This window comes from Chrysemys picta, chromosome 7, assembly GCF_011386835.1.
Source record: "Chrysemys picta bellii isolate R12L10 chromosome 7, ASM1138683v2, whole genome shotgun sequence".
Lineage (NCBI taxonomy): Eukaryota > Metazoa > Chordata > Testudines > Emydidae > Chrysemys > Chrysemys picta.
The window spans coordinates 46,026,546-46,043,840 of record NC_088797.1 but is presented as its reverse complement, the minus strand read 5'-3'; the positions used below and the strand labels follow the sequence as shown (position 1 = coordinate 46,043,840).

The following is a 17,295-nucleotide window of genomic DNA, read 5'->3' as shown; positions in this document are numbered from 1 at the left end:
ATATTACCCTCCTTTAAATTATCTGAGTCCCTTATCAGCCGTTCCAGTATTTTGGTTGGGATCAAATTCAGGGTGACAGGCCTATAATTACTTGGGTCATCTTGTTTTACCCTGAAACACAGAAACAATGTTAGCTTCCGTCCAGTCTTCTGGAACTTCTCCGGTATTCTAAGAGTTATTAAAAATCAACATTAAGGGTCCAGAAAGATCCTGGGCCAGCTCTTTTAAAAATATTGGGTGCAAATGGACTGGGCCTGCTGATTTTAAAGATGTCTAGCTTTAGGAGCTGCTGTTTAATAGCCTTCTTCGTTTGGAATGGAAAGTATTCCATAATCATCTGATATCAATACATCATCTGGCTTTTTCTCAAATACAGAACATTCATATTTTTGCATAGTTGTGTCTTTTCTGCATTATTATTGACAATTCTATCATTTCCACCTAGTAATAGCTGAATACCATTGTCAAGATTTTTGTTCCTGATATATTTAAAAATCTCCTTACTGTCCTTAACTCTACTGGCGATAGATTTCCTCTCATGTTTTTTTGCTTCCCTTATCAATTTTCTAAAATGTCTGGCTTCTAATTTACATTAATTGCTATGAACATCCTTCTTTTTTTCTATTTGCTATATTAGATCTCTCTCTTTTTTTTTAAAGCAGTGTATCCTCTCAATTGTGGGATTGAGTAATCCCATTTGAAAAATATAAATTACTTTTAATCTCTCTCTCCCCTGGGTTGTTGTTGTTAGTCTGCTAGTAGTACCTAAAAGACCTCAGCTGGGATCAGGAGCCCATAGAGATCCCAGCTGCAGCCTCTTGTTGCTACTGGAAGATTAACATCCTCCTTAATTGTTTATTAAACAGCAACTATTAAAGTTAGACATCTTTAAACCAGCAGCTCTTGATCATTTGCATCCATTGTTGATTTTTAATAAATCTTGGAACAGGGGCCAAGCTCCACGGGACTTGAAGAAAGCTACTGTTGTGTCTGTATTTAAGAAGGGTTAATTGGATGATCTGAGTTAGTGTAGTCCTGTCAGTATACACTTTGATCCTGGGCAAAATGGGGGAATGGTTATTGTGTACTCTCTTAGGGCTGGTCTACACTGGGGGGGGGGGAGGGGGGAGCTCGATCTAAGATGTGCAACTTCAGCTACGCGAATAGCGTAGCTGAAGTCGAAGTATCTTAGATCAAATTACCTGGGGTCCACACGGCACGGGATCGACGGCTGCAGCTCCCCCGTCGACTCCGCTACCGCCGCTCGCTCTGGTGGAGTTCTGGAGTCGACGTTGAGCGTGTTTGGGGATCGATATAGCGCGTCTTAACAAGACGCGATATATCGATCCCAGATAAATTGATTGCTACCCGCCGATACGGCGGGTAGTGAAGACGCACCCTTAATAAAGAGTTAAAGAGGGGACCAGCATGGGTTTATGGCAAATAGATCATCCCAAGCTAACTTGCCAGGCCCTGCTCTGAAGAATTTAATAATAGACAAGATAGCCAAAGGCAGTGCTGCTATCCTCATGTTGCAGAGGAGAAATTGAGGCAAGGAGATCAAGTGACTTGCCCAAGCTTACATGAGATCTCCGTAACTGCCCTGGAAATTGAAGCCAGATCTCCCGAGGCCTAGTTCAGTGCCTTAAGCAGAATATCAGCTTTCCTTTTTAATTAATGGGCCGTGGCTCCCTTCACGGCATACTGTCTGCTCCAATTCCAGGCCAGCGTACCATGCTGCAGTTAATCTCCGAGAGCTGTTTGCTTGCCCCGTGATGAGCTGGCAGGTCTCAATCCAGCCTCTAGTGAAAAAATATCACCCACCCTCTAGCAACAACTGGCATTTAGCTGGCAGCTGCTGGGCCCCACCTCAGCCCTTAAGTGTAGGATCATTGGTGCAGGGAGCTCACTTTCAACAGCCTGCTCAGTCCTTGGCCAGTTTGCTGCCACTGCTGGGAGCTGGATCTGTCCCATGTCCCCCTCAAGCGCCCCTAGGGCCAGCTCAGCTGTACATAACAGCGGTGCTCAGGGGGAGGTGCATCCAGCCCCTTGCTGCCAAGGCAGGGAGGAGCTCAGGGGTGTTCATTTGCGGGGCAAGGAAAGGGCCCCAATCCCAGATGCAGGTGTGCATGCATGCCCCCTGTTCTCCCCCTCCTTCCCCCCCCCCCCCCCCCACTCACGCAAACAACCATTGGTAACTCCACGAGTAGCCTTTATTACCCGGTTGCGAGAATATTCCACACCTCCCCAGAGAACGATGCCGTGAGCCCCCATGGCTGCTGCCTGCCCGATCGTGTGCACTAGGTCTGTCTGCAACAAGAGAAACCAGCAGCGCGGTGAGAATGCCAAGCACAGAAAAGCTGGCTGGGCAGCCGAGAGAGTCCGGTAAAGCCAGGCCCATGAGCATCCAGCTGACTCAGTTCCTTTCCTTGTTATGCTGCCAAACAGCAGCGACAGCCTGTGTAGTGGGGTTACTGCCCGGCAGGTGCTCAGAGCAGGCCTGCCCTAGGGTTGCGATAGCCCCCTCTAGGGCAGGATATCAGCTAGGCCTCTTCCCTTTCATGGTTCTGAGTGTGAGTCCAAACCGTTTTGGGCCCTCAGGGGAGGGAAAGGCAGAAGGGCTCCTTCGAACTTAATACACCGGGTTGCAGCCCGGAGTGAGTTTTTACGACCCAGTGCCAGGTGCCCATGAAGAATGGGAGTTACTAATGGTGCTGCTGTGGGACTGAGCTGCTATATGGTGTAGAACGGCTCTGGTGGCACAACCGGCCATATTCTATATAGAGCCCCCACGGCACCATGAAAACACAACGGGGCCAAGCAAGGGTCTGGGCAAAGTGCTGGGAAATGGAGAGTGGGGTAATAGGCGCTTAGCATTGACTCTGTGTGTAGAATGCTCTATGGGGGGGCAGGATGAGTATTTATGTGAATTTATGGAGGATGAGTGAGCAACCATGCTGGAAACAGGAGCTGGTTTTCCACAGGATGGGGACAGAGGGGGCAGCAGAGGTGCACAAGGCTCCCTATAGCATCCTGCAGCTGTGCCTGAGCCATGATTTGAAGGGGCCATGAGTAGGAAAGGGGGAGATTAGCTTCCATAGCCTATTCACTCTGTGGAGTTCCTGTGGCACTGCCACTAGAGGTGCTGACTAAGGCCTGGGGTGCAGGGGGAAAACTAGAAACAGCTTTGAGTCGGTCCCTATCTGCGCCAGATTTGAACCAGTAACTTGAAGGTAATGGCTCTGTACCACCCTGCTAATCCCCCCTGATCATGTTCTTTTGACTGGTTGTAATTAGTGATACCTTGAACCATTCAGAGCTTCCATGTAGATAGCTGTTTATCCAACACATGGGGCTTGCAAGATGCAGCTGGAAATCTCGTGAGCCCTGGAAAGCCTGGTTTTGGCTTTTCCACTCTTGGTCCCAGCCAGACACCAGCAGTGCAGAGATGCATGAAAGTTAACATTAATCTAACAGTGTTTAAAGACATCAAACAGCAAGAAAGGCTTGGTGGAAGATTGGGGTGATGGCTGGCAGAGCAAGGGATCTTACGTTAACTGCCCCGCTTTGCCCATCCCTCTTTATACTCCCACTCCTCCCCCTCAGCTCTGAAGGACTGACAGTCTGCAGTGTGTGTGAGACAGCAAATGAACAGGGGCTGCAGGGGAGCGAATGGAGAACTCTAAATGGACAGGCTGGGTCTACACAGAGGCTACTGCATTTAATCCAACATTTTCACCGATGCTGAACTTGTGGCAGAGCTGCAGTGTAAACAAGCCTGGAACCACTTTTAACACTATTTGAGTTAAAAAACATGCAGAAAAGCAAAGCTAAGCAAAAGGGTGATAGAAACAGCCCCAGCCACCAGCTGAACCATGGGAATTTCTGGTGAATTTCTCCAGTGCAAGCAAAGAACCGAAGAGCTTGTCTATACTGGCAATTAACAGCGCTGCAACTTTCTCACTCAGGGGTGTGAACATCCCCCCCCCCCCTGCCCCTAGCGCAGCAAATTGCAGCGCTGTAAAGCACCAGTGTAAACAGTGCCGCAGCGCTGGTAGCTACGCCCCTCATTGAGCGCTTTAGCATTGCCAGTGTAGACTAGCCTTTATTTAGGCAGCAGCTGGGGCTTCTGCATTGGCAGGTTGCTAATGGGCAGAGCAGTGGTTACCCCCAATCCTGCCGGCTTCACACTGATCCCTCGCGCTGGGCAGTTGAGCTGCTGCGAAGCATGAGATAAAAGGAGCATCGAGGAATCTTGCTCCTTGGGAGGGAAGGATTTGCCTTTGTTAGCTCAGTTATGCAAAGGCTTAGGCCAGGCTCCTGGGATGGCTGGAATCCTGCTAGCAAGTGGGGTTTGCTAGTTGGGGTCGAGTAGGGATTCATGCCCAAGCCAGGACTGGGAGTTAGTCATTAGTGGGGATAGCAGAATTTAAAAAGGATTCCTGACCCCATGGTGGACAGTGGCTGGCATTTAATGTGGGATCAGCTGTGATGGGGACAGGGGAATGGCTAGGGGGGAACCTCATCACATGAAGCTAAACTCTTCACATGGAATTAATTTCCTGACGGTCCCCCTCCCACCCTCTCAGGCATGCCTGATGCACAAAACAGAGTCACCTACTCCTTCCCAGCTTCCAGTGCTGTCAGGGCTGAAGGTCCTGGATTCGGTCCCTACTGTTAACTAGTTGCAGGGGTTGCTACGCCCAGAGAGTGGGGAGGAGGAAGAGGGACGGTATCTCACCTGAGTTAACTCCTTCAGGGTGTAGCTGTAGAAGGGCCGGGCATACGCGAAGACAGGCAGGGAGTGGTTGACGGAGGGCAGCTGAGCCACGCGCAGAGCTTCGCTTAGCTTGGCCTGCACAAACTTCTTGCCCTGCGGGGAGGCTCTCAGCACCTCCTCCATGTAGATGGAGGGGTAGAGCGCCTTGCTCTGCTCCCACAGCCACAGCAGCTTGTTGTTGCGCTGCACCTCCACCTGGGGGCAGCCCCCAGTGAAGTTCTCAAAGTCATCCCAGTAATGATAGTTGTAGCATTCAGGGAAGAGGTAGTAGCCCCACCAGCCCCCAGGGCGCAGCAACTGTGCCAGCTTGAGGGTCTCCACCATGAACTTGGCCGCAGCCGTCTCGAACTCCCACTTGGCCTCCAGCTCCACCTGCTCATCGGGCCAGTGCGGGTTCCTTTGCCTTACCAGCTGGGCGGACATGGTCCGGTAGACGTTCTTCTTGTCCCAGTTCCGGATCCACTGGGGCCTCCAGTTCTCCCAGTCGATCACAGACAGGCCAGCGAAGGAAGCTGAGGGCATGGTGGTGGCGATGTCGCTGGCCATCTTGTCCAGGTGGTCCAGCAGGCTGGCGTTCTGTGGGCAGCCGCCGTTGATGGCTATGGGCGGCGTGGTTTTGTTCAGGTAGTAGGGGTACAGACCCAGCTGATCGTAGTAGAAGATGGTGATGTTCCCACCTGTGAAGTCTTCCTGCGCGTTCGCCAGGAGGCTGAAGGAGGCCACACTGAGGGGCACCTCATAGGAAGTCCAGCACCGAGCCGTTGGTGCATTCCAGGCCACCAGAAAGGGCCGGTCTGTCACAATGGGGGGCAAGGATGGCTTCAGATTATGACCTCTGGGCAGCTCGGGGCACAGGAGCAGCAGCAGCAAGACAGTGCGGTGCAGGGGGCACCTGTGTAGCCTGAAGGCCGGTGAGCTCCATGCCAGGAGCCTGCCCGAGCTGGGCCTCACTGCAGTTTGCTCCACTCTGCTGTAAGAAGGGTGGAAGAGACAGTCAGTCAGTCCAGGAACGTGGTCAGGAATGCGACAACTCACCCCGGGCTGGGCCCAGCAGGGGAAGAGAAGGCCAGGCAATCTATACTTCAGCAAACCATTCCTCCCTCCAGCCAGATGTCCTCCTCTCCCCACCACTAGGCACTTAGCTAATGACCGCACATTAGCTCATGGGCGGATGGGGACACCTTCCCAGCCCTCGCAGTCATCTGCTTCTGCTGCTTTTCCTCCCCTTTGAGGAGCTGTACGAATGCATGATCCTTACATCTCTGCTCTCCACCCTCTGTCCCCTCTGCTCCCTCTCTAGCCCCCTTCTGCAGTGTTCCCTTTAGCTCCTCCTCCCACAAATGGACCTTGGCCCAGATCCTGATAGGCACTTAGGTGATGAATTCCCATGGTCCCTTCCACCTTTATTACCTTGCTCCCCATGCTTGTGGAGGCCTCCCCATCTGGTGCCCTAACTGCCCTATCTCTTCCCCTTGAGGCACACTCCCTCCCTTTGCCTCACCACCCCCGTCTCCTCTCTGATGCCAGCTGCGCCCACGCCTGACCCTAATCTTTCACTCTGAGTTAGCGTCAGCATCCCAGGGCAAAGGCCACGTCTCTGAGTGCTTGTAAAGCCCTGCAGACAGGAATGGTGTTATCAAAAGCACAATACAACCCTGCTCTGGGCTGGCTCTCATGTTTCTGGGTGTCGTTTCTCTTCGTGGGGGTGGGGGCGAGTCCTAGAGCCAGCACTGGGGGCTAGTGGCAAAGCATCTGTCTGGTCTCAAGCATTGCCATTCTCCCGGGCCTGGAGTGGAAAAAGGCTCCCCAGGAGAACCGTTATGTTTGCAAATTGCCTCTGCGCCACACGCTGCCCTCCTAAGTAAGCTAATTTGCAGAGCAATTCAATTTAGATGTGCATGGATGAGCGAGGGATGCTCTTCTTCTGGCGCTGGGGTCATTGATCAGCTTGCAGTGCAATTCACGCAGGCTGCTAAGCACTAGGCCAGGGGTCGGCGACCTTTCAGAAGTGTTGGGCCGAGTCTTCATTTATTCACTCTCATTTAAGGTTTTGTGTGCAGTAATACATTTTAACGTTTTTGGAAGGTCTCTTTCTATAAGTTTTTGATATATAACTGAATTATAGTTGTATGTAAAGTAAATAAGGTTTTTAAAATGTTTAAGAAGCTTCGTTTAAAATTAAATTAAAATGCAGAGGCCCCTGGACTAGTGGCCAGGACCTGGGCAGTATGAGTGCCACTGAAAATCAGCTCATGTGCTGCCTTTGGCACATGTGCAATAGGTTGCCTACCCCTGCGCTAGGCTGTCTCTGCCCCGCCTGCCCCCAAGCTACTAATGCCCTGCTGATCTACAAGGGCAGGAACGAAACCACCCACCACCCAGAGTGCAGGCGCCTGCCACCCCACCTGCATTCAGGTGCTTGCTGAGCATAGCCCTGTACCACCAAGGCTCTGACTAGATCACCAGACACAGGGGCACGCCAGCCCTGTAAAGCAAAGGGGTTAGCGGGGTGGGTCCTGCTGGGATGATTCACAATGTACTTTGCAAACCCCATTCATCTGTGTTCTTTACAAACCCCCACCCCCTGTGCAAGGTGCCAAGAGCCCCCCTGGCAGGCTCTGAGGGTCCTCAGCGCTCACCCCAGTCGGTGGTAGTGGAGAAGACCTTTCGGGAGCAGGCCCTTAGAGAAGAAAATCTGAGCTCACCTGTATCTAATTTAAACCTTGTAAGCACAGATTGCGCAGCCTGGTGGTTGAAGCCTCTGCCTTGTTCTGCAGGGGTGGCAAGTTCATATTCTACTAGCGGTAGCCTTTTATTTTAATACCTCATCCATCAGCTCTCCCCCATCCCCCTAGCGTCGGTCCTTGGGACCTTAGTGTGCCAATGCACCCGGGGCTGCTCTCCTCCTGCCTTTTCCTGTGAGCCTTCTCTAAGGGTACGTCTACACTACCCGCCGGATCGGTGGGTAGCGATCGATCTATCGGGGATCGATTTATCGCGTGTAGTGTAGATGTGATAAATTGATCCCCGATCGCTCTCCCGTCGACTGCTGAATTCCAGCTCGGCGAGAGGTGGAAGCAAAGTTGACGGGGGAGCGGCGGCTGTCGATCCTGCACAGTGAGGATGCCAAGTAAATGATTCTAAGTTGATCTAAGATACATCGACTTCAGCTATTCTCGTAGCTGAAGTTGCGTATCTTAGATCGATCCCCCCCAGTGTAGACCAGGCCGAAGATTATCTCCGCAGGGAGGGTGGTTAGGGGACAGGAGGGAGAAACTGTCCTGAAGTTTCCTCTCAGAGAGAGAGAGAGAGAGGCGATTGCCCTCAGAACTGCAAAGTGTATTAAACCTGTCCTCAATTAGCTGAACTGAGGAGGAACCTGCCTGGCTCCCACAAGGCAGCATTTACTCAGCAGAGACAATTGGCTCAGGGAGAACAGAGTGAGCGGCTACCTTAATTAGAATAAAACAGCTTGGGAGCAAGGAGATTCTGACCCCCCAGTTCTGGGCTGAGAATTCCCCTTGCATGGGTGGTGTGGGCCAGTAAACGCAGGTGTATTCAAAGAACCTAGTAAGCTCTTACTATCTAAACTCCAGCTTTTCCAAAACAATATTCTGTAGACAAATCTCAGCATCAGATGGCCAGAAAAAATCACTCTGGAGGAGGATGAAACAGAAACCGATAGGCAGGAAATTCCGGACCAAAAATGGAGACAGTTAGGACCTACATGGAGGAAAGAGCAGAACAACATACCTAGACAGGCGTTGGACTAGAACCCCCTGATCAAGAGGTGACTAGACCAAGGATAACATGGAAACACCCAATAGAAGCAGAACTGAAGGCTATCAAAATGCCTTGGGAAGAAGCTAACAGTGCAGCAGAGCAGCAAAGATAGAAGGCAGTGGTGCAGGCGCGGTGTTCTGCATAGAACAGCGAGGCAGAAGAAGACGAGCTGCAGGGACTGCGGGGGTGGTGGAGTTGAGTGTGTGTGGGGGGGGGGGGCGGAGAGGGGACAGGAGGTTTCTGAGCTCCAGCTGCTGTGGATGGCAGTTGTCAGAGTTTATAAATGTGAAAGTTCCTCCTTGCTGGCCCCTGGGATTCGCAAAGCACAAAGGTGGCATGAACCAGCCCAACACAGGGCAGTTAGGGCCACCTGGACTGGTGGGCCTTATGATGGGGACACTTATCCACTGGGATCTGTCCTGAGGCCACTGAATTCATTTTGCCCACGCCAACAAACAGACATCAGCTGGTGGTGACGGGTAGTCACTGTTGGCTTGTATTTGAACTGGCACCCTAGAGGTGAAAGATTCGATAAGCCAGTTATTTGCCAATCCCCAGAGCTACCAGCGCTCCCTGAAATAGACTCATGTAGTGAATACATTTAAACATAGGAGAGTCTGAGCCAGCATCCTCAAGCCACATGCTCAGTGCCCGCATCAGCACAGCTGCCCGCTCAGAGACTTTACCTTGCCCGGGTAATGCTTGTGCAAAAGTTGGAAGGACTCTCCCGTTTTTCCCTAGACCAGGATTCCTAGCTGCATGTGCAGGACATCAAAGAGCCATCCGTTTATTCCAGGCACGGTCTGCCTGTGTGACCTCCCCCCTGGATTACTTTGTCCTGCAGGAGAGGGGGACTGGCAGCCCGACACTTTGGCCATGGATAGTGCTCTCTGCATGTGACAGGCCCATGGCTCTTGAGCAGCCTCACTACTCAGTGAGCAGCTGGAGGTTCCTGCCACTCACGCAGCCACTGTGTCAGCAGGTGTGACCCCCTTGCCACTTAATTACAGCATGCAAACTGTAATGGAGCAGCGGAGACTCCTGCAGATGAAACCCAGAACCCCTGGCAGGTTCCTGGTGGAGTTAATGATAGCAGAGTAACCATGGCAACCACCTTCTCCCCCCTCTCTAGCCCCCCCCCCTTAGGAAAGCTTTGTGGAAATGTAGGTTAGCTGGGGAGAATAAACCGCTCTGTGCCCATTAGTGCTCTGAGGTGCAGGATACCGATAGTCAGGGCCCTGTTCTTTCCTGTTTTATTCTACCGTAAAGTGAAAGGCCTGATTCTGTGAGGTGCTGGGTGTCCCCTGAACAACCTCAACGCTCAGCAAAGCCAGGAGCAAGACAGGGAGCTCAGCACCCTCAGCCACACACTCACCGCTTCTAAACACCTGCCCAGGAGTGGAATGAGTCAAGGAGGAAAAGCTGCTCTCAGCTGCGCCTGGGGCAGGAGCTCCAGGAGCAGTAACTGTAATGCCAGGGGGATTCGACAGGGGATGAGGGGGGTGGCACAGAGCCTTCCTCCCTGAGAAGTGCAGCCAACTTAGGGGAGAGGGTACAAAAAGGAGGCATACACTCCCACAGGAATGGTTATCTGGCCCCACAAGGGGGGGGGATACAGGCTAAGACTCACCTGCATGCCCTTTGAATCTGAAGTGTCCTTTAATCTGTGGTGAAACCTGTGGCTCAGGAGTTCAGATCTTTTCACAGAGGTTCAAGAAAAAATACTGGATTTGTCTCTGGAAGGAACTGCCGGCTTTGGTGCTAAGACAGACAAGGTCTTAGAGAAGTTAAAGCCCCCAAGAACTACAGCGTTAAAGGAGTTTCAATCATCTCCTCAAAGGAAGGCCGCAAGGAGCAATTTCAGCAACTAGCTTCCAGACATGGCTTCCAGCAGCAACTCAAGCAGTCTGGGAAGGCTTCACGTACCTCTCAAAGGAGGCAAAGATCTCTCTCCTTGGCTTTGCCTGCCTCGATGACAGGTGGTGCTAGACCAGGGGTTTTGGAATGTGCCAGAGGATCCCAAATCAGTTATAAAAGATTTAGATCCTCACCTTTGATAGGTGGAGATGCTCAAATGGAAGGTGGCTATAGCAAAGCTGTATTTTTTGGAGAGATTCTATTCTATTCCTTAACCTCCCCTCATCGCCAAAGTGTCTGAGCCCTTCCAGTAGTGCATTAAGTGACGTGACTCATATCTGGTTTTCTCTTCTTCCTTTCTCTTCCTTCCTTCCCAGTTATAAGTCCAATTTAATATGAACAAACAAACTGCCTCTAAAACAATCCAAACCACCTGAAATTTTACATACCACAGTTCATCCTGAGGGAGACTATGTCTGGAAAGGTTGGGACAAAACTCAGAAAAGGCATTTTGGAGATGCTGAGGCTACAGATTTCACCTTTCAGAACATTTTTCCAATGTCTTTGTGTCTCATTGTCTTTCTCAATGTACAACCATCAGACTGGATTTACGCCAATGTCCTTTGGTAGGAGAAATGCTTTGGACTGGTTTTGGGGGGAGGTAGCAGTTATTTTGGCGCTATCACATAGGGTGTTGTCATGAGCCCTGGGCCTCAAACCTTGGTCTGCAGGATCAGCCCTGCTCCTCCCCTCCACTTGGCAGCCTGCTGATAACTGCTTACTTAGGACCCATCAACCCCAGCCCGAGTCTGAGGCTCCACCCCTGAGATCCTATTAGCAGAGTCACAGAGCAACTGATTGGCCTGCTGGCCCTACTTAAGCCCGCGGCAGGAACAGGAATCTGTCTGAACAACTAGGGTCCACCCTGCTCCTACTCCCTGAGCTTGACTTCCTGGCATCCCATCCCAGCCTGACTCTGGTTACCAACTTGTGGTTCTGATCTCAAGTTTGTCTTCTACTTCTGACCTGCTGGTAGCCTGAATCAGCAGGCTCTCGACTCCTGTCTCATGACTGTGGACTCCAGCTCTGACCACTAGGTCTGGCTGCACACGACCCAGCTGTGACAGGTATCGTCACTGCAGAGTTAGCCTAGGTGTCTGGCCCCCAGGTAGACTGAGCACCTAAGTTAGCTTAGCCCAGGTGTGAGCAGCCACACTACAAAGTTAAACCTGAATTACTGTGTTCTGTATATTATGCTCTTGCTGATAGAGCTGGGTGGGAAATAGTTTTCCTGACCCATAAGAATTTGAAAAATATTCCCCTCCTGAATTGGGACGGGAAGTCAAAATCTTGAAAATGTGCCTGAACAGAAACCCTGAAAAAAATGTTGGTTTGGGTCTTTTCAAATGTTTCATTTTGATAACTTTGAAACATTTTGTTTTGTTTCAGTTATAACTAAAAATTAACTAAAAGTTCAAAAGGTAAGTCCTTTTGAACCCAAAGTCAGAATGTTTCCTTCCAAAAATGTTGAATAAATCATTGAAAATAACATGATCCTGCGGGACGTTTCAGTTTTGATGAATTTGCATTTTTTAACACAATTTCTTTTTATAAAAAAATTCCTGACACAGCTCCACTCACTGGTCCCCACTCCCCTCTGTGCACTGCTAGGTCTTATGGGATACACCCCAGGGTTCTGTGTGCTGCAGAAATCTGAACTGCTGCATGAGTCTGTCCCAGTGAATTGTGGGAGAACTTGTCTGTCCTTCTGGGTACATGGGGGAAATTTTGGAGGACGATCAGCACTCACGTAATTTAGCCTGCTTCCTCATTGCAATGCTGGCGGATTACCAGCCCAAGTGGAAAAGGAACCCAGGCTCTCTAACCCATACCCCAGCTGTGCCAGTTAGTCAGGGTTGAAAGCACCACTAAACTCAGGTGAGTTTTTTTGTGTCAGGAGGTGGGGTTGAGGGGCAACACCTGGGTAAGACATACCCGTACATTCCAGAACGCCTGTATTACATACACCCATCAGTTTGAGGCATGCTTATCTAGGCATCACTATCACTTTGTAAAGTGTCCATGGCCAGACACCTCTGGCCATGGTAGGGGGTTGGTATGATCCAACCTCACTCCTCGATCACATGGGCTCATTAAGATATCGGTACTTTTGTGGTCACAAATGAGATGGACCTATGAGATGGATGGATACTACTGTCTCTTTCTGGGTGTTCTTGTTATTAGTATGGTGCTTCTGGGGGAGTAGAGTTAGGGTTGTTTGGGTGACTCTGCAGGCCTGTAATTTGGAACGTTGTTGTAAAGCATGCTCTTCTCTTGGATTCGCAAGGCACTCGTCTCACACACGTGAGTTTGAGGAGAGAACAGTGTTCTCTAAAGGGCATTTTGGATGCAGGGACAGATTCTTTCCCCGTAAAGGCCAGGCATAATGAAGATTTTTGCCTGGGATTATATTACAAATGCACAAAAGGACCCTCAGAACTCTCCCATTTTCCAGTGGGAAATCCCCTAGCTCCTCTGCCATTGCTCCATGCACATCTCTTACAGGAATAGCTCCAACCTCAGCCTAACAGCGGCGGCAGCTAAAGTGTTTGGGGCCATTGGTGTATGGTTTTTAAGGGGATAGCTGCATGAAAACTCTGGAATACCATTATCCACTAACAACCTCTGTGCTTTTCACCACCACCTCCGTCCCTCTGGATCAGCTTTTTTAGAAGTTTTTCCCAGGGAAGAACACAGATTTGAATACTACACTATACATACAGACCAGCTGGAACAGCCAGATCCTACGCTACTCCGCAGAATTTTGTTCCATGCAAGTGTACAAAGGAAACAAACAAATATCTCATCCCTTTAAAAATTATTTCTCTTTCATTCTTATTTCACTCCTTTCCTTTCCTGCCCTTTACCGTACACCTGTTCCCCAGCTTCTTCCATATAGGGTGGAAAGAAGAAAAATGACTCAAAAGAAAATTGCTATGTGCTAAGGTTCTTTCCGAATTAGATTATTGTATGAAAAAACAAAACTACAGAGCTGTTGTTTTAACAATAATTGTTCAAGTTTAGAAGGAGGTATGATTTTCCTGGTTTAAAAAAAAAAGAAATCAACATTAAATATTTCTTGTGTCCATGAAAGATATTCAGGACCAGAATCTGAGCTTATCTAAAACCTGGTGTGAATCAGGAGAAAGGGCACAGAAGTTAATAGAGTTACATCGGTTTAAAATTGGAATCAGATCAGAATCTGGTCCCCAGAAGACAAATGTTTAAGGATAAGTTGCTTAAATGTAGCAAGAAAACAACATTATTTTCACATCAAGTAATTTTTTTAAAAACAGTTGTCCCTGTTTTTTTTGCTATACCCTCACTTCGGGGATCAATAAAAAGCTGTTTGTAGCCAGAAATGTATCTGCAATTCCTATGGGGGAGGAAGTCATACAAAGGTCAGGAAGCTATGGCCAGAGTGTCATCATATATTTAGCAAATGATAATGCAAACCACACTGGGAGGGGGGGAAATCTATAGAGGAAGGAAAAATGCATTGCCTAGTCTAGGAAGTTATGGCATGTTCACAACCAGGGAAGAGAAAGAGACAGTTTAGAGGAGAGGATGGTAATCTCCCTGGCTCCCCCTTTGTGCTCTAGATCACTGCTTACTCCACCACTGATCTATGCAGCTAATTTCCCCAGCCCCTTCTCGCTACACTGTATATCTTATTTCCAATTTCTCCTGGCTCTTAAACTCACTTACTATGCACAGCACTTGGACAGAGAGCAGTGGCGGCATGGAAATCGCCTCCACCTGCCGGATGTGTGTGTATATAAGAAAGAGAGAGAGTCTCTCAGAAACATCCTGGGTCATTGCAAAACTTGCACCTCTTTCTCACCCTCCCCCGCCCCCAGCTGATGGATGGGGTAATATCCCTCTCCCATCTTATTCTCAGCTGCCCTTGGTCCAGGAGCTAGAAGAGAAGTGTTGCTGCTGTGCGAGCTCTGACAGGTGAATCCTGAAGGTTTCAAGCGCAGCCTTCGTTCCCTCGCCTTTGAAGAAAAACAATGTAATAAAATAACCCAGCAGGAAAATGAATGGAGAGAAAGAGAGAGAGAGCGATGGATTCACCTACCAGAGGGGTTTTGCAGCCATGGCCGTGAGCTTGTCCCTTCGCCCCCTTTTTCCTCCCAGCAGTGCCCTGACCACTTTAATGTGCTGTCCTTCAATTTTTTTTTTTTTAAGGCTGAGACCTGGAATATCAGGGCACCTGCTAACCCAGCTCCCAGGGTGGGTCCACTCTGGCTTGGACTGATTTCCCAGCTCCCAGGCTGCCCAAGGTAGCTCAGTGCCTCTCGCTTGCACCACTTTCAGATGCATTTGCAGATGAGTTTTGCACTGAGAGCCACTAAGTAGGTGATGCTAAGACCATCGGAACTGCAGGGGAGGGGGTCTACCTGTGGCTGCTCACCCCTGCCTTTGAAGTGGTACAATCCATGTCTGTGTGCTTGCTAGAACAGCTGTGTTTATGAGTACCTCCTCCGGGCTATCCTCATGTTTGACTGTGGTGTGTGTGTTCATTCAGTTGCATAGAGACTCCACTAAGATCAACTCATTCAGCCCCTGGTTGGCAGACGGGGAGGGCAGCGCTGTCTCTTCATGCCCACCTTTCCCCTGCTCTCCCTGGAAAGTGGCCTGTTGGAAGAGACCCTCCCACCTTCATGCCTGGGACTGAGACTAGGTTGGTACGCAACAGTCCCGATAGGTTAAAAAACAGAGGGAACCAATGCTCAGTCTATACACTCTGGGTCAGGGGCAGGGGCGGCTCTATGGTTTTTGCCGCCCCAAGCATGGCAGTCAGGCGGCTTTTAGCAGCATGCCTGCGGGAGGTCCGCCGGTGCCGCGCCTTCAGCGTCCCCGCTGCCAAATTACTGCCGAAGCCGCGGGACTAGCGGACCTCCCGCAGGCATGCCGCCGAAGGCCGCCTGACTGCCGCCCTCACAGCGACCAGCAGGCTGCCCCCCGTGGCTTGCCGCCCCAGGCACGCGCTTGCTGCGCTGGTGCCTGGAGCCACCCCTGGTCAGGGGTGGCCAACCTGAGCCTGAGAAAGAGCCAGAATTTACCAATATACATTGCCAAAGAGCAGGAGCGCCGCCAGCTTTTTTGCTGCCCTAGGCGGCGAAAGGTCCCGGCCCCGAAATACCGCCGCCGACCGGAAGATCTGGCTGCCGCAGTCACTGCCCCCCAAATGTTAGTGCCCTAGACGACTGCCTAGGTCTCCTAATGGGTTGCGCCAGCCCTGCCAAAGAGCCACAGTAATACATCAGCAGCCCCCCCATCAGCTCCCCCGGTCCACTCCCAGCACCTCCCATCCACCAGCAGCCCCTCCGATCAGCGCCTCCCCCTCTCTCCTTGCACCTCCTGATCAGCTGTTTCGTGGCATGCAGGAGGATCGGGACAGGTGGGAGAGGAGCGAGGGCATGGCAGGCTCAGGGGAGGGGGCTGGAAGGGGTGGAGTGGGTGCAGGGCCTGTGGCAGAGCCAGGGGTTGAGCAGTGAGCACCCCCTGGCACATTGGAAAGTTGGCGCCTGTAGCTCCAGCCCCGGAGTCAGTGCCTATACAAGGAGCTGCATATTAACTTCTGAAGAGCCGCATGTGGTGCTGGAGCCACAGATTGGCCACTCCTGCTCTAGGTGCTTGGCAGGTTTTGGACACATTCTAGATGGTAAGGGGGTTTCAAATAGTCTGGCTTGACTGTAATAAGTGATTCTGACTGGCCTGGGTCCCTGGATATTGGCTCCCAGGGATCCCAGATCAAATGGGCTCTGTTTCCAAGTTTATTTCTAACTATGAGCCAGCCAGCCCCACTAACAGGAATGAAAAGCAGTGACATCGCATTTCTGTCTCTGCTGACACTGGCAGAGCTGATGCCAGGCTCATATGGGGAGCTGGTATTTCAGTAAGACGGTGCTATTTGGACACAGTCCCTTTTCAGAGTAGAACTAGGCGCTGTCTGAACAAAGTGTATAAGATCATTTAAAGCTGAGCTGCTCTAGCTAGGGAATCTGGGGCTTTTCTCTGCATCGTCTCCAGAGTGTGCAGATCCCTCCGAGCCAGGGGATAATAGCTAAGCTGGTTCTTTGTGAATGACTGAGTGGCTGGGGCTCACATGCTCATGGCTTGCCCATTGATGCTACACGTTCATTCACACACCCTGCTAATGAGCTCCTGCCCATTTCCTCCCTTTATGCTGCAGGGAGTTGGTGTGAGGGTCTAGTGGACTGGAGTGCTAACACCTCAGCACTGGCCTATTTTATTTGTGCCAGTCCGTTAACTCTCCTCGCTATTGAGGGATTTCAGAGAGGCCCTTGAAGCACAGCGGGCTGGTAACAACCGTCAGTTGCTACAGAACTGGGCTGGGATTTGAAACGTGGTGTAGAGCTGAAATCCTCGGTAGCCCATTGCCAATCTCCTGAGCCATCAAGCTGAAGGAGCATACCCTGCTCTTTAAGGCACAGCCCATGGCCCAGAGCTGCACTGGCAGTATGTTGTAGGATCCCTGGCAGGTATTTTTCAGGATGCCTCTCAGAACTTCCCAGCACATAAGGGGAAGGAGCAGAGGATCCAGTAGGGGTACAACATCTTACTCCACTGGTGGTGCCAGTCCTACTCCAGGGTGCCATGCAGGGGTGGGGAGGCCATAGCTGCACTGCCATCTGCTCTGTTTGAGGCACTATGCAGCATCAGGGACAATGGGGTGGCTGTGGCCCTCGCTCTCTGCACTGTGCAGTTACCCTTGGCCCTCACAAGAATCACACAGGGTGTGAGGGGAAAGCTCCTTGGCCCAGAGCCTGAAAAGTATTCCAGTG

The 17,295-nt window shown here is 50.8% G+C and overlaps 1 protein-coding gene across 7 annotated transcripts in view; it reads right to left on the bottom strand.

Moving 5' to 3' along the window:
* Positions 1-17,295, bottom strand: part of LOC101937040 (hyaluronidase-4-like) — a 38,769-nt gene that overhangs the window by 2,046 nt on the left and 19,428 nt on the right. The window contains exons 1-4 of one of the 7 annotated variants that reach the window (XM_065551314.1): positions 14,562-14,795; positions 4,742-5,750; positions 4,169-4,261; positions 2,181-2,310 (exon numbers count right to left, since the gene is read on the bottom strand). In XM_065551314.1, coding sequence (XP_065407386.1) covers positions 2,181-2,310; positions 4,169-4,261; positions 4,742-5,750; positions 14,562-14,581 — 1,252 coding nt within the window. In that variant the 5' untranslated portion in view covers positions 14,582-14,795. Of the gene's footprint in view, positions 1-2,180; positions 2,311-4,168; positions 4,262-4,741; positions 5,751-14,561; positions 14,796-17,295 lie in introns of those variants that run through there. The other 6 variants (XM_065551312.1, XM_065551315.1, XM_065551313.1 and 3 more) reach the window with 6 other exon arrangements.